The sequence below is a fragment of the Hippocampus guttulatus genome, chromosome 10 (assembly GCF_054856545.1).
Source record: "Hippocampus guttulatus isolate MCC_2025c chromosome 10, RoL_Hgut_1.0, whole genome shotgun sequence".
In the NCBI taxonomy this organism is placed as follows: Eukaryota; Metazoa; Chordata; class Actinopteri; order Syngnathiformes; family Syngnathidae; genus Hippocampus; species Hippocampus guttulatus.
Window position 1 is genome coordinate 11,426,207 of NC_141270.1, and position 27,510 is coordinate 11,453,716.

Here is a 27,510-nt window from a genome sequence, read left to right on the forward strand (position 1 = left end):
GGTTTTCTAGAACAGGTGCCGTTTACCAGTTGTGCTATATTTTCAGGCCCTGTCTACTCTTCTGCTTTTCTACTGTAACTAGTGCAAAATGTGCAATCTGCTTCTCTTCAAAACTTCATGGCTTCATGGCGTTGGAAAGGAGCGTCGTTGTTGGTAACATCTGTGATGTCCCAAAATGACAAATTAAAAATGGTTGCAGACGCAGTGGAATTGAAGTTTTGTTGTTGCAGAATGACAATGTTTTTGTGCTTATTTTACTTACCCTGACTGGCAACAATATAACCACCTGCATAAATTAATAGGAGGCAATACAATTGTTTCCCAATTTCTGCCTTTACAATAATCGTAATGCAAAGTTTATTGTGTTCGTGATTTGCAGTGGTATAATCCAGCTTCAGGCAGCTCAATGAAGTTGCAGCTCACAGTAGCTCAAAAACTACAACCACACACCAAAAAACACTTCTAAGATAATTTAATACAACAATGTCAATCAAAACTGAGAATTATTACATTTGTAAGGGTAGAATATTTGATTTAGCTATTGTATTGTAAATTATGCAAGCGGTCATAATGTTGGGGACAGTTATGGCCTGTTTTTTATTGATATTTTTCTCACCTGTGAGCAAACACTGCAGTACTTTTTGTAGTTCAAATAACAAATGGAGAATAATGTGTACCTTATAAAGAAAACTGGAAATAGTCGTTCTATTTAGATCGTTTGGCTAAATGACCCATCCAGTGGAAATGCTTGGCATCAGCCTGCTCACATTTGGCCTTCATCAGTGATTTCCATTTGGCAAAGACCACATGAACATTTATCCACATTAACATAATTACTGCCTGCCCCCCACCCCCATTTTTTCCACTTCCTTGACAACGACGAATTAAGATGTCTCGTTTTTGCACAAGTCGGAGAATAACACCCTTTCGTTGTCACAATATGATTTTTTAAAATATATACTATACGCACAAAATGACAACCTTTTTCCTTATCCGCCAGATGTGCTACATTCAAGTGGGATTTTCCAAAGGCCATTATTGACATGGAGTCATCCATGCCGTTTTCTGTCATTCTTTCTCTTAGTCTCATTAGGGACATGGGTGACTCGCACAAGAGAGAGCGTAAACTGTGCACTGGTGTCCAGCCAATGGCAGGGCACAAACCTCCTTGCCATCCTCGTGACCAGGCTCAGAACCTGAGGGACCGAGGCCTCTCTGTCACCGCCCCCACCCTCTGGAACTCTCTACCACAACACATCCGCAACTGTACTGACCTCCAATCCTTCAAATCATTTCTTAAAACTCACCTGTTCCGCAATGCTTTTAACACCTTTTAATCTCCTTTACTCGTATCTGCTTCGTTTTTCTTCTTCTAAATGTGTTTGTTTTAAATCATGTATGCTTGGCTTTAAAGTGTACATTTTTATCCTGTGTTTTAAACTCTTGTAAAGTGTCTTTGAGTACGATGAAAAGCGCTTTCAAAATTAAAATGTAAATAAAAGGCCAAATAAATAAATCTGATGTGATGATGATGCATATAGACAAACAACCATTCACACTCATATTCATTGGTGGACAACTTAGTTATCTGTGATCCTAATGTGCATGTTTTTGGAACTTGAGAAAAAGCAAAAGTAATCAGATGAAACCCATGCAGAGAACATGCAAACTCCACATAGCGAGGGCAGAGCCGAGATTCGAACCCGGGCCTTAGAACCCTGAGGTATATATGATAACCACTAGTCCACACAACATGCGGTCATAAGTCATGCCACTGAATCCCAAACTGCTCCACCATCCAGTCTTTAAATGTACTAAATATTGTTGAAACCCAAAGCAATATTGCACAAAAGAACACTCAATCACTCTTGTTTGTATTATGCATGTTAAATGCCATTTCACTCAACGCAATGCTACCATAAATTTCCCTCTCTATTATGAAAAAACAAAAACAAAACAAGTTACTATGGAATGCTATGAAGCACAGCATGATGCCGCCATCTACTGGACATCTACCCCATACCTCAACAATCAAGTTGCTTTCTTCTTCTATGATTCATGTCAGTCTGGGCCTTTTAGTCATTTGTAACTGAGAACTTGATGTCTTTAACATTTGCCATCATAATTTGGGCATTCCCTTTACTATAATAGTAAAACTGCATACATCATCAACTCTGGTTTGAAACCTTTAAAATAATATTTTTGTCAGAGCAAAACTGAGTATGTTTGTAAAGGCACAATTGTTAATGTAGCCCTTGTATCAGATGCCATTCGATTGTGCAGATGTTTTTTCATGCTTGAGAAAAACATGGGAGGAATGAACGATTGATGAAACCCTCAGCATTGGCCTGAATCGCAGTGACAGAAGGCACTGGCACGTACCAATGATGACGCCATATGAGATGCTAAAGAGTTGGTCAGTGTATCAGTCCTTAATTACTGAAATCATTGCCAAAACAGTTGGTGTGTAAACTTGAGCGACAGCTGCTTGCAATTTGTTCCAACCACAATGAAAAGCATCAAATAACATTTGGAAATAAACAAGTTGTTTGTGTTTGAACCGCTTGGCTGTGTTGAGTACACAGGTGTGTGGAAATGATAGATTTGTATGGATCTTGGCATAGGCCTTTTTTGTGTGGAGTGCCTGATTGAACATTGTAATTTGTCCAAAGGTGTGAATGTGAGTGTGAATGCTTGTTTGATTATGTGTAACCTGCAACTGACTGGTGTAACCCAAAGTCTGCTGGGATATGCTGTAGCACTGCGACCCGAACAAGGACAAGCAGAATAGAAAACGGAGGGATGGATATCTAAATGAATTGTATATACCTGTACTGTATAAATAGGCAACATTATATCGTGAAGAAAAAAAAACATGACAATTGCTGATGATTTGGCAGAAGTTGAAAACAAAATTCATAAATCAGACATGAAGCAGATGCATTTTCCATACTTGAGCATGGCACATTAAGTGCAGCATGGTGCAGAAGAGCCATTAACCACCCATTGTTCAAACCCATTGATCCAAAAACCCCTACATCAGAGTCTTATGTATAGAAATGATGTTTAAAAAATAAAGGCTTAATGTGATGCCTCAGGGCCCAGAAATGATTTATGGTACGTTTTTCGACCCACAACAAAGAAGCAACACTATGTTTGCACATTGCCAAAGTCCAAATGGAAATTAATTTCTTTTCCACCAGCTTCTCGGCCCACTTGATTAACACCAAATGACATTGTGACACAGGTGAAGAAGAAAAGCACAAACGTTCAAATCTCCACCCAGGGCGTTTTCTTTTTTTCTCTTCTCTTGCCTTCGGCGTGTGTGTGCGTGTGTGTATGCGTGTGTGCGTGTGTGAAGTGTGTGTGCGCGCGCGTGTTTGGTTGTGGCTGCTATGACGTTTAGGACTGGTCCTTTAAATCTCTGACGTTTCAGTTTTCCTCCACGTTGGCCGCACATGCGCAGAAGGCTCGGTCACCTGCACGAACAAGGAAGTCAAAGGAGCGTTCAATGTGAAATCAAAACATTTCTTAGACCGATAGTTGTCATCTGCTCGTCAATTTTTTTTAAGCAACGTCGATTGGACAAGATGTTCAAAAAACTCAAGCAGAAGATAAACGAGGAGCAGTCGCCGCAGAAGAACGCGCAGACTCATCAACAGGCCCAGGTTAGTTGTTGTGCCCCTGTGAGCTAAGTAGCTAAGCTAACATCTGTTTCCTGTGTGCACTTGTGGCTTCGAAGAGTTCTCGAAGAACCAAGTGTTCGTGGAATAGGGATTATTGTTTTGGTTATCTCTCTTACTAATCTTATTAAGATGTATTTTTAGATACAATGTTGCTCGCAAACGTTAGCAGTAGGCTAACAACTCTCAAATTGACTGGTGAGCGACTTATTTTGTAGTTTGGGACGCACCAAAACAAACTTGTAACTTTGCAGTCTTGATGTTTCAAGTACCTGGCAGTGATACTCACGAGGGGATACGTGACCAGGGCTCAAATATATTTATGGGCGTGACTGTTGCTGTCAGTGGATTTCAGATGGCTGCTTTCTTTGGCACGTTCAACTCCCGTCAGCACACGACAGCTGTCTGCGTTTCAGTACGTAATAAGACGAGTGCAAATACTGGTTGTATAATATAAAATACAAACACAGCTAAAAAGCTTCGTTTTGTCAGGAGGCAATGCAAGCAACTAGCTGATCATATAGATATAATAACAGTTAAAAGTAAGAAATGGCTAATTTGTTCATACACAAGATAAATTGTTTTACGTTTGCTTAAGAACACCGAGTAGCAATGTGACAAGCAGGACTAACTTTGGACTGGTTGCATTGGGACGTCCAACTTTTCGTAGTTGCACCAAAATTTTTCACGCAAAACATTCTTTGACCTGTAGAAATTCTGCCTGAGCAATTTATTTTGATTTTCCTAATCGTGAAGTTGGGGACCCTTGTATGCATCGGGCACACCATTGAGCCCTGACAAGTGTCCGTCATTTTTGTGGAATTTGAAAAAAAAAACATGGAATAAGCAAGAAAAAAACAATTGATGGGAGCACGTGACCCATTGTAGTATCCATGCTGGTCTTCTCACGAATATTGATCCATTTGCCCCATTTCAGTCATGTTTTTAATAGGAATGTTCAGTACCACTTTTTTCAGACCACTACCAGCACGTGTACTCAACTCTTGCGTACTCGCTGAAACCAAGCAAGCTATACCACTAGTTCTCATCAGTTGTTTTTTTTCTTGAATTTATTTCTTATGGAGGAATTTAGAGGTGTTTGAAGTGCACATTGCATGTTTGTTTGTTTTTTCAATAGTTACATTGGCTCCCCAAATGCATCAGCTTTCCATCTTCTTTGTTGTACCAGCTGACTGTTAAACATGTTCAAATAAAAGGCTGAACATCTGACTGGCAAAATATATGTATGACTGTAATGAGCTATTTACAAAAAAAATCGTTATATTGTATTTGTCACAGTCAAATCAGGTTACGGTTTGATGTTTATCAGAACATGCCTTTGCCATTATGAATACTGTTCTTTGATGAGCTGGTTTGAAAAAGAACAAGCCCCATTAGTTTATAAAACACACAACAAATGAAACACTCTCAGTATGATTTGGTAGGTGTAAAGCTGAATAGATTGAGCTTCCTTTTTTTGTTTTTTTTAAACAGATGGTGTCTGGAGACCGCCGGAACAGCCAAACCCACCCATTTCAGCATGACGGTGTTCCCTCTGCCAGTGACAGAGAGGTGAGCATGATGATGAAATCTGATGGAAAGAGACAACTATTTATATCTCCCCAAATTTCTATGCAAGATAAAGTGCAATATTTTCATGGGAGTCCAATCTGTGTTATGCTCCAATCTCCCTAAACAACATCCCCTCAGCTAATACATGTAACGCAGCTAACCTGCAGTGCTTCAACGTTTTACAGCTCGAGCCACTGAAGCATGAGACTACTTATCCTCAATCACGGAATGCTGTTTAATTAAAATATCTCCACTTTATGTTCCACACAGTATCACACTTTGCTCAATTAATGTCTGTCATTATTGTCTCTGTCACAGCCCCTTCATTGACAAGCATCATTATGCCTTTCAGCTGCTGGAGATCAACGAAACGTTTAATAAAAACTGTTATGATGTTTGACTTTGCAAAATGAGGCCAATTATAACAAACTATAATTTAACAAAGCATGCTAATATCAGTGAATGAGCAAGGTGTTTTTCCATTATTGTAACAGTGCCTCCCAGGAGGTTTCATAATCGGCAACATTGCAAAAGGACGGTTGAATGGGGGCAGAACAGAGCAGCTTTTAGTGTATGTTTTCATTCATAATTAATGCAACGTTAAGCGATTTCTTTCTCTGGTGAGTTGTTGTTTTGGGTTTTTTTTCTCCCGAGCAGTCTCAGTTTGAAGATATGGGCAAGACTGAGGTAGATGATAATGGGATGTTGCAGCATCCTGCTAAAAGAACCTTAGATGTTTAGAAGTACATCTGCGTTAGTGCTATTTTCCATCATAGGTCATCGATACCAAACATGAGATGAGCGATGGTACCCCTAATAGTTGTGGTCCTCCTCCATTTTCATCCACCCAGGGGTTTCAATTTAGGTCTTCCAGCCCTCCATTTTGTCGCATCTCCTGATGGTAGCGTAATTTTCACCTCACAAATCTCCAACACTTTGACATCTTTGAGCGTGTGTTTTCAAGTTTATCATTGAAAGAAGTCTTTGTTTTTTTTTTTCTCCAAAGAATACCTGAACATTTGCAACTCAAGTGCACCAATGACCATTATTTGTAAGAAATTTAAGCAGCCGATGATAATTTGCCTTGAAGACCACACACTTGGATGTGAAACTGTTCCTCGTGACATTAACATTTACTATTTCATGTCCCCACTTCTCTTATTTTTCATGCTCTTTCATTCTTGCTTATACAGTGGAGCCTCTAAGGTTGATTACCATCCTTTACCAAATGTTGGATGAGCTCCAATTTGTTCAGCTTTCAAGACGGTTAGAAAAATTTCTGGTCCAATGCTAAACTGTCAGCATCATTATACGGGTAAATTTAACTGTACAGCATGGGCAAGTTCTGAGAAACAATGTGTTTAAAAAAAAAATCTCCAAAAAAATGCTGTTAATAATGCTTTAAAAATAATAGTGTTCTTTATTTTGATCATGATTACGCACTGCCTCTGTTCTTTACTCTTGCCCACTGAGCGTTGACCTGATCAAGAATCTTATATTTGTATAGTATTTTGCCATTTTTTTTCCTGCATAGGAGTTAATATGTATTTATGAAATAATTTTTACTTAATATTATTATAAAATTGGTAAACTGAAATAAACTAGGAAAAAAATGTATGTCAATCTAACAATGTGGTGTTTTTTTAAACCATTGCTTAATTGATTACATTTATGTATTTGTAATTATTTTTTCCAAATTGGCGATTTGTCACTTCTGCCCATAAAAATAAATAAATAAATAATTTGAGCATGAAAATTTACCCACCCCTTCTATACAGGCACACAAAAACAAAACAAAACAAAACAAAAAATATATATACAAATGGTCAAATTATGAATTGCACAACGTCAGGGGCATTCGACTGTAGAGGTTTCGCTGTAGCTGTAACAAAATTCCCTCTATCTGTCTCTTTCTTTCTCTCACTCCCCACAGTGCCGTTCCACTCTCATGGTGTTGTTTTTTTGTCATTGCTCTCTGTGTTCCTCTCCTCCCCCCACCTTTTGGCCCGTAACTGCACTGACGGGGGGTCAGGTACTGGCCGGAATGATAGCAGAACCCGCTTTTCTCTCTGAGTATACTATCTTTGCTCTGGACCATTCAAAACGACCCAAAACGGCACAGGTAGCCAGTGTGGTGAGTTTGCCCTCACGTCCTGCCTCTTCTTCCTCCGCATCGCTGCTCCTCTTCCTCCTCCTCCTCCTCCTCCTGCTCTGGTCCTTCCTCCTGACTGTCCCCCTGGGGAAAACCGGTAGAGGGCTGTGTCCCATTTAGAGCCGGCTTGTTCCCTGCTCTTCTGTCACCCGTTTCCTTTTGGATATACAGTAGTAACAAGAGGGCTAACTCTGCATCTGATGAGAGTTATGGTTTATATTGTGGTTTAGAAGCTTGTCTGCTTTTTGCTGTATGTTTTATGCCCTTCTGTTCTTACCACATGTCACAAAATGTGCCACTTGTCTTTTGCCCTCAGTTGCCTGCCTTCTTTAGATCCCCACCTACAGCATCCTGTTTGGTTGCCTGAAAGACCTTGCCCCCTTCTCCTTATAAGTGTATTATGCTGAATTTTTGGGGTTTGCAAAAAAACAAAACAAACAAAAAAAACGTTTCCAATGCACAATGGACATCAATCATATGCTGAGTTTCTTTATTCACGGGTCGGCTTGGCCTTATTCCCCACAAATAACACAGTCCCTTTGTGTAGTAATACCACCATGCACCACTAGATGGCACCAGGTCATATACTGTCCCATTCTACAAGGTGAGTAGGCCCAATATTTTTGGGTGGATTCAGACTAATATGGCTCAATAATAAAACAATTTTGAGTGAAGTTGGTTTTTGAGAATGCACAAAATGAGTTCCTACACTTTATATTGATTCGCTGTTGAGCAGTTTTGTGCTGTCCTTGAATGGTAATATTTATGCAAGAGTCCTTTGCATTGTGGTTATTTTGCTGTTTGCTTCAAACCCTTTGTTGTTGATCCGGGGATCAATTTTATACATACAGCGAAAAATGTATTTTGAAAAAGGACATATTTTAATAGGGTATATTGTGGCTGCAAGAAAGTACTTTGTCCATATTTAAGGTGGTATTTTTGTCATACAGGAAGTGTGTGGTGATATGTGGGCCCCCCTAGTCGAACTGATGGAAAAATTGTGGCCCCCGCCATTATTTAAGTTGTCCATCGCTGTCGTAAGCTTGTCTGTCTGGATTTTTAAACGGTACAATTCATGCCTCGTTTATTTTAAAAGTAAATAGCTTTTCCAAGTAATTATATAGGGCAGTGCATCCGAAAATGCGTTCATTATTATAGTGGTAGTTTTCTGGAGGTGTTTGTAATATTTTACCCTTCTCGTGTAGCTAAACAGCAGAACCAAAATAATGTCATATTTTCTGTAGAGGGTTATTCTCTATTCCTCTTCTATATTTTTGTTCACCATTTCATTCATGAGCTCTGCAATGCAAACTATTTTCAGATTCTGAGTATTCAATTATGTTAAGATTATTCAGGTTGCTTTTGTATTGTTGGGTTTGATTGACTATTTGGGAGCTTAACTGTTGCAAATAGCAACCGTAATAAATAAAATATCCTCAAATTTCTATTCATCCACTCTATACTATGAGTTTTCTTTTATTTTGGGGAAAATGCGAATCTAGTGACAAAGGTTATGGTAGCATTGTGTGGCAGCTATCGATAAGCCTGTTTCGATTGGAGATCCTGCAAAATTGACACATGCAAGTCTTAAATCCTCCGGTGTCCTTTGTACAGGACCGTAAAGCGAGACATTGCCACACCTGTGTGCTCTTTTACATCGTAGAAATGGAGAAAAGCAGAAGTAGTGAGTGCATCTATACATGTGCCCAAATTAAGCATCTTTGCTCGGTTTATTCTTTAAAATAAGAAATCTTTTTACAAATTGAATCTACAAAACATCCTGCGAGCAAATAATAGTCACATTAAAAAGATTTTCACATTGTCAGAAAATTACACAACATACCTACTGCACCAAATTTCTGTCAGAGGAATCTAAAATTTTGTGAGGCCAGGAAAGCTTGGAGCTGGATAAGTGAGGAGAGAATAATTTGCTTCGCTAAATCTGCTTCTAACCAGTTGACTAAACCAGCTAAGCTGCTGAATCTTCAACTTGCCCCAGTTACAACTCTTTTGCTCTCCTAAGGCTCACTCTTCGACTTGAATGAAACTGTCTGTCTGTTCTTACCTTATGGCTGTTCAGTTGAGTTTTAACCCTTTTGTTTTGTCGGGATGCCTTTGTTTTAACTCCCCCCCACCCCCCATCCCCGAATTGCATGAGGGTGCCCAATGCCCCTGCATTGCTCCCAGCAATACTAATATTGCTCCCTTCAGAGTAATCAGGGAGTCATGCGGGATGTGGATAACTAACTGACCCGGGACACCAATTCACCTGACACACGAGTAGGCATTCTCCTTCTAATAAACGTTATCTCTGCAGAGTGCCTCTAAAGAGCCAACCGGGTCTCCCAGAGGAAGTATCAATGGGGATGGAAGCGTGTCTCCTCATGTACGTTAACACACTCTCGTCCATATATTTCCTTTGAATATGGTTGCGTACATGTTCCTATCTTTAAGATTATTTTCCATTTGGACCAACTTTTCCAACAGAGAGAAGAACCACAGTCCTTTGCCCAAAAACTACAGCTCAAAGTACCCTCAATGGAGTCCATCATTCGAAGTGGCGCCAGTCGGGCTGAACACCTCTTCCGCTCTCCCTCGAAAGAAAACCTGGTTCGGAGCTCATCACGCGAGTCCTTGACACATTTGGGAGAAAACGAAGCCTCTGGTGCCCCTACATATGACCCGCCTTCAGACATTGAGAGTGAGGCTGAAGAGGCGCCAGGGAACACAGAGTCTCTCTCCAAAGATCAACTGTTGCATCGTTTGGTCAGAGTGGAGACGAGTCTGGGGAAGTATCGCGGAAAGTACTCAGAGGTGAGTGACCTTCAGGTAATCCCATTGTCAACCAGTCAACTAGTTTATTTAATTCACTCCGTTGTTTGCCCTTCAGCTGGTTACTGCATATCGTACAGTGCAACGAGATAAAGAAAAAACACAGGTAACTTCTTGTAAAATCTGTTATGTTTTTCCTTTAACAATTTATTATATACATTTCTGCTTTCCTTGCCAAGGCCATCCTCAGCCAGTGTCAAGACAAGGCCCTCCGCAGAATAGGAGAACTACGAGAGGTAGGCTCCATTGATTTGTTTACTTTTTTTAAATTTTTTATTTTTTTAGTTTTACCACATATTTTGCTTTTTTAAGGAGTTTTGTCTTATTTAGTAAAATTAAACCTTAAAATTATTTTAGGAGTTACAAATGGACCAGCAGGCAAAGAAACACCTTCAGGACGAATTTGATGCCGCACTGGAGGAGAAAGATCAGACGATTACTGTCTTGCAAACTCAGGTAACTGCCTCACCATGTACACGATTGTCAGTTTGTTGATTCAAAAGGTAGGAACAGAGGCACCGTTTTTTGTTTAATCTTCTTCTTAGCCAAAGTAGGTCTACATTTTCTCTTTTGGATTTTGTAACTTGCAATACATGCATTGTTTACAGGTGTTCAGTAGAGACAGGATGTGTTTGTTCAGTATTCAGAGATGACCCTGTTGGCTTAAAGGAGAACTAAATGCAAAAATGTTCTTTGCAAGAATATGAGATGATGAAAATTATTTGATTAATCTGCTGAATTCTTATTCCATGAATGCATTATGAACCAGAGTCCCGTTTTGCGACTGGTACGGGCACATATACAGTATATATTCTTGTATTGAAACTCTTTCTGTTTGGTTCCCCTGTAAACTCAAACTGCATTTTTTAGTTAGCATGACAGGCAGCACAGTGGTCAAATGCTGAGCATAACTGTCTCACAGTTCTGAGATTTCGGGTTTGAATCTCAGCTGTGGGTTTCCCGTGTGGCATTTGCATGTCCTCCCCTATCTTGCGTAGGTTTTTCTTCTGAGTACTCAGGCTTTCTTTCCCATTCCACAAACATGCACGTCAGGTCCATTTTACTTTTTTTTTTTTTTTCATGAGAGTGTCTTTGCCACAGGTTACTCTGCTGAAGAAACGAGTTAAGGGAATGTCTGACGGTGCTTTGGTCGCAGAGGGTGAGCCGCCCATTTCTACAGATGCTGCAGATTCCAAATCCAACAGCCTATCAAAGGACCAGGAAGTAGAACCTGAAATACCTGAGGGTGTGCATTCATTTTTTTTCTTTTCAAAATGCAAGTTCCGTTTAAGAGAAGTTTGAACACAAACCTTTTAAATGGTGCATTCTCTTTTATGACAGAAGAGGGCATTAGCGATCCAGCTAAACTTTTGGAAGCGCTCCAGAAGCGAGTGAAGAGGCAGGAGAACCTCCTGCATAAGTGCAAAGAGATGATACGGATGCACAAGGAGCGCAGCGTCCACATTAGTAGTGAAAATGAAACTCTGCAAGAGCAGCTGCAGGAGAGACTACAAGAACTGGAAAGGATGAAGGTGGTATACTATAAAATATAGCACTTTGCTACCCTCTCTGCCTTTGCAAAGCACTTTCGTAGAATGGGTCACGCTAAATAGATCATCGCTGATGCCACAGTTACAAGTTTGTGAAATTTCTTCATTACCATCCCAAAATATTTTCTCGCATAATATGTCTCATGTTGAGATAAGACCAATCAGTGAAAATAATTAATAGTTCCTTGAAAAAAGCTGTCTGGGTCAGTAGTACTCGCCGCCTTTTGTGGGTACCATCATCTCGTGGACACAGCGTGTGTGTTGCTGCGTCGCTCAGTTTGAACACCCGTTGGTTCAGCTCAAGAATGTTTGCTAATGGCATGTCACTGTGACATGTCTGCATCATTGTTTTCTTTTCAACATTTCACAACAGTTATCCTCCCTGGAATAACAGGATTGTTTGTCATTCCGCAATTTGTTTTTTCTAGTATCTGATAACACACAGCAGATGATCATGCAAAAATTGTGACAAAGGGCACTTTGACTACTTCTTAAAACAGGACTCTTTTAATAAGTACTCTACGCTATCCGTCGAGGTCTTCAATGGTCAAAAGCTCAAAGCTGAGACGCAATCCTGTCTGCATGTGTGTAGTAGCCACTGGTTACATAGCAGTGGTAAAAATGCATTGTTTCTACAAGCCACTAAAGCGGGCTGTAATTTAGGTCAACGTTTTAGGTTTGTCTGGTTTTATACTGCGGTTTGGCTTGTCGTGAGTCGCTGTGTGTAGTGGAGCAAATTAAAATAATCCGAACAATTTATAGTCCAAAGATTAAAAGTGACTATGACCAATTGCCTTTAGCAATTGCACTGATACATTTTTTTCTTCGTCACTTGTTTATAGGAACTGCACACGACTGAGAAGTCTAAGTTGATCAATCAGTTGCGCGATGTCAAGAACCAAAATGAACAGCTAGAGCAGGACAAGGTGAGTGTGCAGCTTTTCAAGTTGAACAGAAGTCTAGTTTTTCAAATTCCACTTGTGTTTTCCCACTCATCGTTAGCTCTAACCTGGAGAAAACTCTTCAAAACAGTACTGATGTAAGTGGCTTTTAGGGTATGGTGATTGCTGAAACAAAGCGGCAGATGCACGAAACTCTGGAAATGAAAGAAGAGGAGGTTGCGCAGCTCCGGTCCAGGCTCCACCTGGCTAATGCCCAGAATGAAGATCTGCAGGACCAGAAGGAAAAGGCTGAGAAATCCGGTGAGAGATGTTTATTCCTGTTAAAAAGAATAGAAAACCAAACTTCCTTCAGCGCCTGTTATGGAAAACCTTGTTCTGACCATCTCTTCATGTGTTTATTATTTGCGCATTTCTTGTAGCGTTTGAAGAGCTTGAAAGGGCAATGGCTTCAGCGCATAAGGCTGAGGAAGCACGAAAGCAGCTGCAGGTTCAGATGGAGGAGCGGATGAGGGAAGCAGAACAAATCAATGAAGAAGAGAGGAAGAGTCTGCAGCAGGAGCTAACACGGGTCAAGCAGGAGGTTGTCACAATCATGAAGGTTCGCGCATGACACACACACACGTTCCAATACCTCCATCCTGCCTTTCAATTACACCCATTTGCATTGCCTTCCACGTTTTATTAAAAGCCATCGAGTTACTGACTTACTGAGTCGCAGAGTATCAAATCTATTTTTCTGAACATTAGAAATCTTTGGAAGAAAAGGTGGCCAACATGGAAAAATCCCATAGTGAAGCCCTGGCTGCCAAGGAAGAGGACTTAAGTGACAGAATCAGCAAGGCTGTGGTAGGTGTCAAAGTGAATCATTTTCTCACACTAAATTCCAATGATTTGCCATAGAATGCCAACATTTTATGAGATTGCTGCTTGGGTTTTCAGGAGCAGTGTAAAGAGGAGTTTGCTCAGCTAACCAAGGAAAAAGAGCATCAGGTCTCTCTTGCTCTGGAGGATGCAGAGTTACAGAAGACAGCTCTTATTTCAGAGGGCGAGAATAGAGTTAAAGAGATTCAACAAGAGCTGGAAGTAGCAAAAACTGTGAGTTGTGTTGTTTTGTCGCCAATTTAAAACTTGTGACTTGCAAACTTGACCCTTTTTTTTTGCAGGACAATGCTCAAGTATTCTTTATATCACCAAGACATTTTTTGTAGTCTATGCTTCCAACTTCACAGGAACAGTCGAGGTCCTTTTCTGCTCCAGCATGACTGTGTCCAACTGTTAGATGATGTGGGGGTGGAGGAAGTTGACTGGCCCACGAAGAGCCCGAACAAGCCAAGCTGTCTTGTATCTAACTTAACACATTGTAATGATTTTGAAACAATTCCACAGATGCTACAAAATAAAGCACATCGTCATATCAGAAAAATGGGTTGCGTAGTTTAATAGTTAGAATCCCCAGTACATGTGTCCAGATAGTGGACAGAGCTGCAGATGGTGTTTTTTTTTTTTTTAAGTACAATTATGTTCTTCCCCATAATACTCACACCATTGTCAGCACAATAATGTTGTTTGTTGTATTAACGATATGTTGCTTTTAACCGATCACCCTATGCCTTCAGAGAATAATGGAGTTGGAGAGCTCCCTGGAGAAGATGTCCCAAGATGGATCAGTGCTGTCCCATGAACAATCCGATCTACTGGACAAGATGAAGGACAACCACAAAGAGCAAATGTCTGCATTAGAGGAAGAGCACCAGGCACAGCTGGAAAAGCACAAGGACACTCTATCCCAGCAGCACAAAGCTGCTCTGGAAGAGCTCAAGGAAAAACAGAGGATGGAGTTGGAGACACTTCTGAAAGAGAAAGACCTGCAGATTCGTCTGCACACCGAGGAGATGAATCAGAAATTGGATGCAAAGCAAGCAGAGCATGAAGCTCTTTCAGTTGAACTTTCTGAAATTTTGAAGAGTAAACAACATTTGGAACTGAAGTTGGTTGAAGTCCAAGATGCACATTGTTTAGCTGTGCAGGATCAGGTGGTCAAGCACAATGAAGAAATGGAAAATATTAAGCAGAAGCATGAACAGTCACTTGGAGGAATGGAGAAAACCCTGATGGAGGAAGTTAATGCATTGAAAGTTATTTTAAGAGAGAAGGACAAGGAAATTGAAGAGCTAATTCAAGGAGAGAAAACGCTAAAAGAAAAATTACACTGCGATCTAGACGAGCTGGGCGTCAGAGCAAAGCAACTGGAGGATTTGCAGCAATCTTTATCACATCTCCAGATGGAAAATTCAAAGCTGAAAGAAGCTCAAGAAGAATCAAATAAACTCTCAAACGATCTTGTTCAGTCTAAGACCGCCTTGACAGATTTGCAATATCAGCTTGAAGTAGGGAAAAAGGACTCTCAACACAAAGAGTTATTACTTCAAGAATTAGAGCAGCAATTACAGCAGAGCAAAAAGGAACTCGCTGAGCAGGAAAAGTTGCACGGAGAAGATCTCAACACTAAAAAGGAAGAGCAAACAAACCTCATGAAACAGTTGGAGGATGAAAGAGATGCTCAAGAAAAGAAGCTGAACGACACTATAACAGAGATGCAAGATAAACTGAAAACGCAGGAAACAAAGATGGACAAGTTCAAACAGAAGGCCAAAGAAATGCAAGATCACTTTAAGAAAAAAATTCAGCAGAAAGAAGAATCCATGAAGATGGCACTTGCAAAGAAAGATGAGGAGCTCCAACAAAAAGAGCAGCAAGTCCAAGAGAAAATTTTAGAGATGGCCCAGAAAAATTCCGAAGGCTTAAACGATACAATGGCAGAGCTGCAAGCTAACCATTTGGGGGAAGTGGAGAAATTACGTGATATCCATAAACACGAAATCTTGGAGCTGGAGCGCCATTGGCAGGAGCAGTTAAAACAGCAGGAGGAGGAATTAGTGGAAAAACACTCAAACGTACTTCAGGAAATCATGCAAGAGCTGCAAGAATGTTCTTTAAAACTTAACAGGAGCAAAGATGATCATGAGCAGCTACTAACCGCAATGAAGAACCAAAAGGAGGAGCTTGCGATTCAAGAAACGACTGTGCAAAAGCTTCAAGAAGAACTTCATGATGCCGGGGTTAAACTTGAAGATTTGTCAACAAGAGACACTTTACTGAGAGAACAACTAGAATCAGTAGAGAGGAACCTCAGCCAGGCTTTGAATGAGCGAGACTCCCTGAAGGACAAGCTCAACATAACAGAGGAAGAGAGCAGAGCGAAATTAAAGACTTTGTCAGACAATTTGGTGGATGTGAAGAAGCAGCTTCAAGCCCTTGAAAGTTCGAGATGGAAGGAATGTGAGGACTTGCAGAATAAATCTGCGGAAGATGCCATTCAGAGAGAAGCCCAGTTCCAACAGCAGTTCCTTTTGATGAGCACCCAAATGCAGCATTCCTGCGAGGACGTCCAGAGCAAAATGGTGGACGGCACCGCCGAACTTTGTCAGAAAGTTGAACTTAGAGTCTCTGATTTAAAAGAGAGACTTCTGTGTAGCCAGAAAAATATTGTGCACCTTAAAAATATTCTTTCGAGCAAAGTCGAGAGAGTTTGCACTTTAGAGGAGAATTTGCGCCAGAAGAGCGAGGAGAATAACAAACTATGCATTTCATTAGAACAGGCGACTGCTCAGGTAAATGCTCACATGGAGCAAATCAAAGCCTTAACGATGGAGAATGAGAAAAATTCTCTTTCAGTCAGCGAAAAAGCTCTGAAGACGGAGGAGCTGAGTGAATTCAACAGAGTCATATCGATGAGTCTGAAGGAAAATGAGTTGCAAGTGACTAACTTGGAAGGCATCATCAGTGACTTGAAACAGCAACTCGAAGGTAAGGAGGAAGCCATACTTGAGCTGAAGCAGCAGCATGAAGAGGAGAGACAAAAGGCATTAGCCGAAATGGAAGAGACCGTTCGGAGTTTAACGCAGGAGCGAGAGGCCACTTCTGAGCAAGCAAGTGCTCTTAATGCAAGTCTGTCTGAGAGTGACAACACTGTAGCATCTCTGAAGAGCAGGCTCGACGAGCTGGAGCGCCTTGTCTCTGAGAAGGACGAGGCGTTACAAAGGCTCACTGTCAGTTTTGACAATCAGTCCGTCAGCAAATCTGAGATGGACCAAGTTTTGAGCGAGAAGGAGCAGAGGGTGAGCGGTCTGACTGCAGAACTCGAGAGCTCCAACCGTCGGCTCTGTGAGCTCCAGGAGCAGTTCGACTTAAAGATAAAACAGTGCGAACAACTCGCAGTCGACCTCAAGCAGCAGCACAGCATCAGAGAGAACGAGAAGAAAGAATTGGTTGAAACGCTGCAAAAGAATGGCCACTTAGAACAAGAGCTGGCGGAAAAACTGCACCACCTCGAGGAGGACTACCAAAAGTGCAAAAGCCAACTCAAGACTCAGGAAGACGAATTTGAAAGGCTGAAAGATGAGATGATGAAAAGCAAAGAGGAGTGTGTGAAAGAAACCGAGGAGAGGTTGACAACAGAGAGCAATCGTAAAGTTTCGGAGCTAAAGAAGAAAGCTGAACAGAAAATCGGACAAATTAAGAAGCAGCTCACTTCACAGCTCGATGAAAAAGATGAGCTTCTCAAGAGTCTTGAGGCGAGCCACAAGGAATTCAAGAAAAATGAAACCTCCAGTAAAGAATGCATCGACACATTAGAGACGAAAAACAAAAAGCTCGAGGAAGTTCTTGTCAAGCTCAAAGAAGAGCAGGTGAGCCAACTGGAACGGACTCAGGCTGACGAGAGGCGGACAATGGAGAAGTCTTTAGAGGAACTGAGGAGCATGTATGAAGAGAAGCTGTCCGCACTTCAGCGAGATTCACTCCATCAAACGGAGCTCAAACAAGCGGAAGCTCTTGAAATGGAATCTAGGCTGAAAGAGGCAGAGAAGCAGAAAGAAGAGCTACTTGAAGCAATTAGCACGCTGAAAGAAGAAATGACACAGAAGCTTGTTCAGTGTGATGAACATCAAGCTGTCTCGGTGCAGGCCCAGACGTCAGTTGAACCCGACAGGAAGATCGAGCGGAGTAGCCTCCAACAAACCAAGAGCATGTTGGAAAATGAAATGGAAAACCACTTAGCCAACCCAGAGGAGGATTCTCTCGAGTCTCTCAAAAGCAAACTAAATCACATGAAGAATGAGAAGGAGAAAATTCACAAAGATTTCACCCGGTTGCAGAAAGACGTCAGATTAATGAGGAAGGAGCACGATCAGGAAATTGAATATGCAAAGAAACAGTTGTTGGAGGAGAGCGAACAGAAGCTAAAGTAAGTTTTGGCTGCAAAATGTCTGTGTGCAGTGAAAAATATTTTAGGCATATACCGTGTGGATTTATTAGGCAGTTTAACTGGGATTTCCTTACAAGTGTCTACTGTATCATGATGTCATCATCATTCTTGCTCCTTTTTGATCTAACAGATTGGAGTTAGAAGACATTGAAATGAAGCACAACTCAGCGATCAAGCAGTTAATGAGGGAGTTCAATACCCAAATGGCCGTAAAAGAGAAGGAGATAGACACAGCAGTGACAGAAACCATTGGTAGGATCAGTTTTACTTTTTTCTTGCCACGTGTTATTACCACTGAACCAGTGGAAGAACCGAATTGTACGAACAAGTCTGTCAAATGGAGCTCCAACTTCCAATCAAATGTAAATTTGAATCCCTACCCTTGTCGAAACTAAATTAGCAGGCAGCTGTTGATGTCAATGTCCCCTCTAATGTTAAATAGTGTTTCACTAAAGGGTTTTTAAGAGTCTGAATCTGGTTGTTACTCATTGCAGGCAAGGCCCAGATTGTGGAGGCGGAGCTTCTCAGTAGCCATCGAGAGGAAACCATCCAGCTGCAGAAGGCCATTGCCCAGAAGGAGGATGAATTGAACAGAACTGTTCAGAAATATGAGCAGGTCATCCAGGTACTGAACATATGTAGTCGATCAGCGCCCACATCCATCGATCGCATCCATCAAGTAGAAGCTATCAAAGAAATGACTTGTACCCCACATAAACTCTCGCTACACCCGCATCGCATTCCATGTGTCTTTATTTGAACTGATTTTATACTGGGTAATACTCATGATCAGGGTGTTTTAGAAAGTGGGAGTTTTGAAACAACGCAGTGACGTGACCAACATACTTGAGTTATGATGCTTTGTTGATACATCGGAAATGACTCAGCCGTTGTTCTTTTCTTCAGAGTCGAGAGGAGGAGATGGGCACTCGAGTGTGGCAGGTCCAGAAAGAACTGGAGGAGCTACAAGCTAGGAGCCACGACACCTCTGAGGTACTTAAACTTCTCTTCCAGGGTTAAAAAAAAAAAAAAAGGTGTTCAGCATCAATCATCAAGACTCTCAAATACATCCATACATACAATACTGTAAGTTGACAAGTAGTTCCAATACCTTTTCTTTTAAAAGTTCAGGGACAGTTTGCTCTCATACTTCAGTCCAATCCGTCTTTTTGGCCTCAGTCGAGTGGCGACTCTCCAAAGTGTACCGGGAGCTGTGGAGTTCATTTGAATCGCTCAGGAATGTTCTTTTTGGAAAACAAGACTCTGTCCCTGTTCTTAATTATTATTCTGTGAGGTGACTCAAGGCACGGGCCTCATTCAGCAACACTATCGTGCAAGAAAATGCACACTAAAAAGCACCTCGGGGACGTGGCTGACCCAGGTGATGTTACACGATGAGAGCCAAGTGCTGATTCCTCTATCTTTACCACACGTGGTCAGATACACAAGAATTATCCTCCCTGTGGCATATCTCTCCAGTGAGGTAATAGCTTTACAGATGGATTGTATGGCTTTATGATCACGGAGGCCTCCCCCTGCAAAGGGCCTCAAAAACCATTTGTCATCAAAAGAGTGGGTCAGTGTGTCTTTCCACAGAGACGGCACACCGACATTGCTGTATTCAAGACTCGGTTAGTTCCAAAACATGCTTTTTGAGCTTTCCTTTAAGCAGAATGTGCAAATAAATAACAAAGTTGGTGAGCTGCTGGAGTAGTTCAGTCACAGATGGGAGTTTAGCAGAAAAATAAATCTACTTAGCAGCCTACAAACACACTGATTTTCACTGAAGATGAGCTTTTTGAAAAGGGATCACGATAGTATGCTTCGGTTGTTAAAACAAAAGCAGCTGGTTCCTTTAAAAAAAAACTAAATAAATAAATAGATCTGCACATATACTAACGCTGGATGTTGTTTGTGTGTGGGACTGTCTGCAACTGTGGCACTTAATTGAGGATTTACAGCTGCACAGCATGCATTTGGGAATGATTTCACGTCTCGTCTGCAAGAGTTGAAGTTGAGTACACAGTTGTGGACAACCGTTAAAGATGCCAAGAAAATTATACAGGAGATGATCACTCTTATTAAAAGTTGGAGAAAAAAAATCCTGATTAGACTATTTTATACTGAATTGCATTATGATGAGTGATATCTGTCTTATCAAAGTATCATAATTTATCATATGAAACCCATTATCCTGTTTTATTTTTTTTGTTTTTTTGTATTTTTGGTAGTGCATCACCTGAAATGGATATAATATAATCCATTAAGGAGAGGAAAACATGATTGGATTATGAAATTCAGATTCATTTAAGACTGATATGTTTACATTGTTAGATTGGAAAAAAAAAGTTTGGGACAGTGAGCTGAAGTGATTTATACTATGCAAATGCCCGTTCAAAAAATTCCCAAAGAAACCCCCAGATTTCCCCGATCTCTTTCAAATTAATTATGATAATAAATATATCTCAAAATGAATTGTTGTGTTGTTACATACATTTTCTGTAATCTATTGCGTTCCACTGAGCTAAATATATACTGTATATATATTTTTTTGTCTTTGACACAGATGAGCCCCGAGAAACTACAGGTATGTGATGCGAGTTTTATTTTTTAGTATCTTTTTAGACTCCAATTACTTTTTGTACACCCAAAAAAACAAAAATGAAATCATATGCCCTTCATTGGATACATATCGTCAAGGATATGGCTATTTGCATCATCTGTAAGGGGTTGTTGATCTCCCCCCACCCACCCTTTCATAACTCATTTAACATTCTCATTCGGTGAGAGTATTTTTGTCTGGGCAGATTTGTTAAGACAAAGAGAAACTACTCGCTATTCGTCTTAAATAGCTTTTATCCAGTCTTGTCTTTTCTTTTGGCCTGGCAAATGAGTAAGCCCGATTGGAAGAACACACACGGCCGTGCTTCCTGTTCCAAACTACCTCTTGGAGGTCTCACTGATTCCATTTTCTCATCCCTGTGCTCTGCAGGCGCAGCTTGCCGAGAAGACGACTTTGTTGAGTGAAGCTCGACTGAAGGAGCAGGGCTTTGTTGAGAGGGTGACTATTTGGTCCACCGTGTGCTTCTTTTCAGAACGAGTGAACCGCAAATCTCGTGCAGTGTGTTCCCATGCTTGAGTGGCCTCCAGCCAGCGCTGCTGCTTTCCTGCTGCATCAATTTAATTACCGCACATCTGCTTACATTTGTTGGTTGCCATATAAACAATCAGAGCAACGCCTCCCGCAGTTTCTCTCCCCTACATCATCTTTCCCGCAAACATCCCCCTCAGGGATGCTCAGCAAAGTGCTTCTCATTCGTCCCACATATCAATTAAGCTAATGGAGAGAATTAACCTGCTGGGGTCCAATGCTTTCTTTTGTGATCACTTCTCTGCTTGTTTTTTTGTTTTGTTTTTTTCAGATTCACTCGCTTGAGGACAAGATTAAATGTTTCCACCGGAACACAGTCGTAACTCATCTGGGGAGCATGTACAAAGGTAACACTGAATCGCTGAGTTCTCCTTCTGGAGTCGATTTCCCTCTTTTTTTTTCTTTTAATTTCGCTCAGTAACAAAAAATGAGCTTTCAAAATGAGCTGCAGCACCTCAATTAGAGCAGATGCATATAAGATTATCTGTTACCGGCCATGTCTCCTCACACGTCGGTGGGGTCACAGGATGTGCTGAGGTATTATTATGTGGGGGTGTTGTGGCATGTGGCCGCGTGTTCCGGTTTAGCTATACTTTAGAAAACTATATGGCTAAGTATGATTGAGGTCTCAGATGAGCTTTGCGCTTTAGAACTGGGCTTTGGTCAAGGTTAGGGTGAGGTTTTAGGGTTCGACATGCAACATCGGTGTCTGAAACCCCTGGGATTATAAATCAGTGCTATGTCTTCATGTATACAGTATTATAAAGCTATCATGGGATCAAGTGAATTACTCCTTTTAAACTTTTCCTGCTGCTGCTGCTGTAATAAAGTGAAGCGGCTGTCAGAAGGTGAACAGTGGAAGGGGTGCCTGTGAAGCAGCTCCACTTGGAAAGAATGACTTTTGCAGGTTGCAATGTTAAATTATTATACACAGCACTCTGATTTCTCACGACCGCCATTTCCTCGACGCATATTTTATCAGAGCCTTCATTATGGGGCTGCCTCATCTTCTGGAGCTGATAATTTATTTTTCCCCTCGCAAGGAAATTTTAAGGTACACAAACACAATGTAATGACATCATGTTTTATATATGGTCTTTCCACTACCATAGTTGAAATGAATGCATTTTTGATCAAACATTCATTATGAAATGCTGAGTATGTGCAGTATTATACTGAATACGTGTCTTAATATGGCAGTAGTGCAATTAATGATTGAATGATATGAGTAAACTGTAAACACTGACACCTGCGCCACTGTGGGGTCAGGAAGGCAAAGGCAATGTGGAATTTATTGGTCAGCCATTCTAAGATATGTTTGAGTTTCTGCCACACCTTTTTCCTGGCCTTCCTCCACCCGTCACCCACATACAACTTTATTTATTTATTATTGTCTGATTTAAATTAATTTATTGACTCATTTGGGTCAGTGTCACTCGAAAATTCATTTGGTGAATACATCAGAATCAATCAGTCATCATGGACATGTAACAGAATGATGAAACTGCTCCCGTAATGAAACGTTGTGACGTTTTCAGTGATGTTATGACCAACTTTGCGTCTTTCCTCGGTGGTGGCTGAAGTAAGGGATAGGTGCGGAGTAAATGGGGAAAGTCCTAACAAGTAGTTGCACAAACATTCCTTTATCCAACTCTGTCCCAGTCTTCATAAATTTCGTATGCCACTGGATGTCTTCCATACTTAAGTCTGCAAAACCAATTTTTCTTCTTTTTGTCTTCTTTGTGAAGGAGCCATTTTGAGGTTGATAGAAAGCCCTGTAGTACACATATGTAACGTAATTAAAAACCTTGAGAACCAGTGTGTACATTGTAGAATAAATCTGACCACCAGATCTCATCAATTGCTTGAGACACAGTATTTTTAAATAAAGAGACTTTGTCGACAGCCTGAATGTTGCTGCCTCATTTACTGTTCCAGACCGGCACAGAGCAAGCAATGGCAACTGAACTGTACTTGGTTTAAATTGTAGTAAAATCATTGTATGGTAAAAGTGGTAAAAGTGTTAGCAGCCCTCACCAACAATGGGCATTCATTGATTTGGAAGGCTTAATGTCAAATACCCGTAGGCAAAGAATTACAATCTTCAGTCTGCCGGTTCATGCTGAGCTTGACTCACGAGCCTGCACTTTTATTTAGTGTTTAATTTACAGCCGTGCCATTGTGCAAGTGGCCCCATTAGTTTGATAGTACTAGTAGTAGGTGGAGGGCGCAAACTAAATTTGTAACAGGTTGGGGTATGCCATTGGATCATTGGTCTCAGTCACAAACTTTATTTGCTTGACTTTCTCTTCACAGATGCTGCACTCAACAAACCTGAGCCGCTCTCAGAAGCTACTGAGATGGAGTACCTGAAGAAGGTGCTGTTTGAGTACATGATGGGACGAGAAACAAAAGTATGATTTTCAATTTCTATTTTCTTTTTTTCTTTCAATATCATTATGCTCAAATGATGTGAGTGGGTCATTTTCTCTCCCCGTAAATTGTTGCTCGACTGAGATGTTGGCACTGAAACACTGTTCAGTTATTTCCTTATTTTCTCAGTGCTGAAGTGTGGTTTGTTACATTTTATGGATCTATAAAATATATTTGAAATAAACCAAACCCTCCACAACTGTGGAAGCTATAAAATGTGCAGATCACAAAGAAAAAAATGAATGAATGAATGCAAACCTCTTCGAGTTCCGGTGTTTGTTTTTGTGAGCTGTTTATTGTGGTAAGAAAAATCCACATCATGGTGAAAACTGTTAATTTTTAACTTTTGAAAACTTATATATTTGTCCTTTTACTGGCATATTATTGACTAAATCACAAAACTACAAAACAAACAATTTTGATGGTGTGTGTGGTGTCATATTACTTATACTACACTATACTATGAGCCTATTAGCCATATTACTATACAAAGCTTACACAACAACAAAGACATAATATGTCATTTAGACCAAAACCGAACACTTTCAACGTTGCTGGCCAATGACTAAGTTTCATTTTATGGACACAAATTTGTCCGCTTTATCTAATTTGAACTGAATGAGAACATTACCTATTGACACACTGTGTGGCAGCATCTAATTGACATTGATCTCCCCAATTCCCAGTGCTGTTGACATTGTCCTAAAGTCAGCATGATTTCCCCAGCAGCTTCCAGAGGGTCTGTTAGTAGCAGCCTGGCAATGTTCCTTGTGCGCAGGATGTCCTGCAGGCAGACTGCGAGCGCATATGTGTTGCATGATGCACACACTTAAAGACATGCCGGCCTTGTTTATTGTTAGCAAAGCAGTTGAGTTTCTCTCTGCAGCAGCCCTGTTCCTGATTATCGCCTTGTTTATGGCTCGGGTGCATGCACCCTTGCAGATAGGCCTGGTGGTGATGATGCACGTCGGGATTTTTTTCTTCTTAATCATCTCAGATGTTTTTTAATTTTTTTTTTTTTTTTTTAAATGAGTAAATTTGATGAGTGCATCACATGTACGGTTTATCCAGTGTGTTTGAGCTAAAGTTGTATTTCTACACTATATATAAAACTCATGTTTAACCACGCGTTTGGTGGTGGGGTCAAACTAAAAATTAATTGACTTTTCAACTGTCATTTTGATGTCACTCACAGACGATGGCCAAAGTGATAACATCCATGCTGAAGTTTCCTCCAGACCAGGCTCAAAAGGTTTTGGACAAAGAGGAATCCAAAGCAATGGTAGGGCTGTAGTTTTATTTTGATTTTTACTTCATGACTGATAATGTGTCTAATGTACTTATGTAATTTGCACATCTATTTAGCTATATTTATATCTATATATACTGTAAATATAAATATATATGATGTGTCAGCTTCTAGTGAAGTAGTTCAGTAGAGCACCAATGTTCGCCCAGTTCACTGATGTTCTACTGTCAGGTAAAAAACAGTCTTAACAAATATGACAAAAAGTTTTGGGTTTTTTTTGGGGTGGGCGGGTCCTCCTCAGCTCCCCCTTTAAATAAAGAAATGCAATATGAGTACTTTTTTCCACCTCTATCTAATGTGACTTGTAAATGAGAAAAGCCTGATAGTGGCTTGTACATGATTGTAGACACACCAGAGAAAAGACATCAAGTGTTTAGTTACAGAATACAATACAAATAGGTAATTCATGTTTCTCTCTGCAGCATTGGTTGAGCGTCTGATGCTTTGAGATGAAAATCATAACGACTGCTGCTGCTGCTGCTGAAGGGGAAGACTGCCAAGCATTTGATGAAACCCTTCTCTCTGCATTACTTCTATATTTGTGTCTGAATGACCGCACACTGAGATTTTAGTGTGTTTTGTATAGTTTGGAATGTGTGAGTAACACTACAAGTATGAGGGAATCCAAACACAAATCTTCCATACGTCTGCATTTTATTTGAGATTAACTTGTGTTTTAGATGCTATGCTTTTTATTCTTAAATGTGTTTATACAGATTGGCGTGTGCAATAAATGGTACTGTTGTGTTATCACATATCGAGGACCACAGTCAGTTGGTTTATAGATTTTCTTGTGACGTGCTGTCGTCCCGTTCACTTCCCTCTGCAAAACTTTAAATGACCCTTTACCTCTGCCCTCACTACACATTTAAGTTGGCCGCCTGTTGACCACTTATTTCTTCCCCAAGCTTTGTAGTCCACCCCTGACCCCAACCCCAAACGACACTGTACTTTGTATTCAAATGGGATATGTACTATAGGGCTCAGTATGACTTGCTATACGTTTTCTGTATAACAAATTAAATCTTATTTACAGAATATCTTCTCTGCCAAGCTCATATCTTTTGTTCATCGCCTTCAGAAAAAAAATTACAACATCCCCACATGATAATTTTTAATTTCAACAGACCCAAGAAACAAATGTCTTACTCAAGTTTGTCATCAGCGAGAGCGAGTTCTGAGCTGCCTTTAATATAGGCACTCGCAGCAGGGAGCACATTTACAGAAGGATATAAATAATCCCATAAAGCTTTTATAGCAAGTATGCACCGAAAAGAATTAGAGCCAAAACACCTGTATATTATTCAGGCCTAATTTCACTTTAGTGTAGCAGGAATGCATGTTTTTCCAACACATTTTGTAGTTGGGCCATATATAACCACATATGTTACAGTGTTAGCGGCCCGGTAGTCCAGTGGTTAGCACGTCGGCTTCACAGTGCAGAGGTACCGGGTTCGATTCCAGCTCCGGCCTCCCTGTGTGGAGTTTGCATGTTCTCCCCGGGCCTGCGTGGGTTTTCTCCGGGTGCTCCGGTTTCCTCCCACATTCCTAAAACATGCGTGGCAGGTTGATTGGAAGCTCTAAATTGTCCCTAGGCGTGAGTGTGGGCATGGATGGTTGTTCGTCTCTGTGTGCCCTGCGATTGGCTGGCAACTGATTCAGGGTGTCCCCCGCCTACTGCCCGAAGACGGCTGGGATAGGCTCCAGCACCCCCCGCGACCCTAGTGAGGATCAAGCGGTTCGGAAAATGGATGGATGGATGTTACAGTGGTCAGGGTTTCCTTAACAACAACAACAAACACGTGTTGAATAGTGGTGCTCTTTCTCTTACATTTTGTATAAATTGAACCATAGGAGCCCCCAATGTGTTGATAGAGTATCTCTGTTGTAGTGTCGATATTCGAAGTAGGTCTTTTACAAAAAAAACCTCTGCTCTGTTCTTTAAATGGACACATTTACCCATTTGTAAAATAAACCAAATATCTGAAAATGTTTAATATATACTGTATATATATTTTTTGGGAGGGATAGAACTTCATTGTCACAGAGAGAATAACAGCAGTCCTCAAAAGACAGAACATACAGTTTATGAGTGTCTATCTTATGACATGGTATTTGCAAGCAATATTGTTCCGAATTTTTGTTTATTATGTTGCATTTAACTTTACAGGGGTGTCTAGTCATTCATTCTTATTGAAGGGTTGGTTGGAGTGTTAGATGAATTTGTTTTACAGTTTGGTGGTGGAAGCTGTCTTTGAGCCTCTTGGACCGTGGTTCTAGATTTGAGCATCCCGTGGTGTTTTCCAGAGGCAAGGAGAGAGAAAAGTGAGTGGCAAATATTTTCCTCCCTCTTAGAAAAAAAAAAGAAAACAAATGCCATGTCATAAATTTTGTTGATTAATATCGGTTTGTGTAATGTCTCTCCTATCCATAGATCCTCAGCGTAAGTGCAACTTCAACCCACCCCGCCGTTCAATTTAGGGTTTAATTGGTGACTAAAGGGTGGCCTGCACTGACCGTCGAATTATAACCGTTAGAGGGCGGCATTGCGCCCCAACGCGGTGCTAAAGAAATGCGACGCGCCTCACGTGTGACCCAAA

The 27,510-nt window shown here is 40.8% G+C and overlaps 1 protein-coding gene across 2 annotated transcripts; it reads left to right on the forward strand.

The window, feature by feature from the left end:
- The first annotated feature begins 3,468 nt into the window (after positions 1–3,468).
- On the forward strand, positions 3,469–25,948 carry golga4 (golgin A4). Of its 2 annotated transcripts, XM_086121739.1 has the most exons (25): positions 3,469–3,668; positions 5,178–5,255; positions 7,288–7,389; positions 9,725–9,793; positions 9,895–10,221; positions 10,298–10,345; positions 10,419–10,475; positions 10,597–10,695; positions 11,341–11,485; positions 11,581–11,771; positions 12,632–12,715; positions 12,844–12,991; positions 13,111–13,289; positions 13,439–13,537; positions 13,631–13,786; positions 14,308–17,996; positions 18,148–18,269; positions 18,512–18,642; positions 18,924–19,010; positions 20,584–20,604; positions 21,010–21,078; positions 21,440–21,515; positions 23,485–23,582; positions 24,797–24,883; positions 25,333–25,948. In XM_086121739.1, exons 1-25 carry the CDS (start codon positions 3,591–3,593, stop codon positions 25,348–25,350), a joined length of 6,258 nt encoding a protein of 2,085 aa, XP_085977865.1. In that variant the 5' UTR covers positions 3,469–3,590; the 3' UTR covers positions 25,351–25,948. The 2 variants fall into 2 exon arrangements, with proteins under 2 accessions (XP_085977865.1, XP_085977866.1); XM_086121740.1 differs by lacking the exon at positions 7,288–7,389.
- The last annotated feature ends 1,562 nt before the right edge of the window (positions 25,949–27,510 follow it).

Bases quoted from the DNA above. Each gene is read 5' to 3' on its own strand.
- golga4 (XM_086121739.1), top strand. From the start codon at position 3,591: ATGTTCAAAAAACTCAAGCAGAAGATAAACGAGGAGCAGTCGCCGCAG. The intron at 13,538-13,630 runs GTAGGTGTCAAA...TTGGGTTTTCAG, and splicing joins ACAGAATCAGCAAGGCTGTG to GAGCAGTGTAAAGAGGAGTT. The intron at 19,011-20,583 runs GTACTTAAACTT...TCTTTGACACAG, and splicing joins GGAGCCACGACACCTCTGAG to ATGAGCCCCGAGAAACTACA.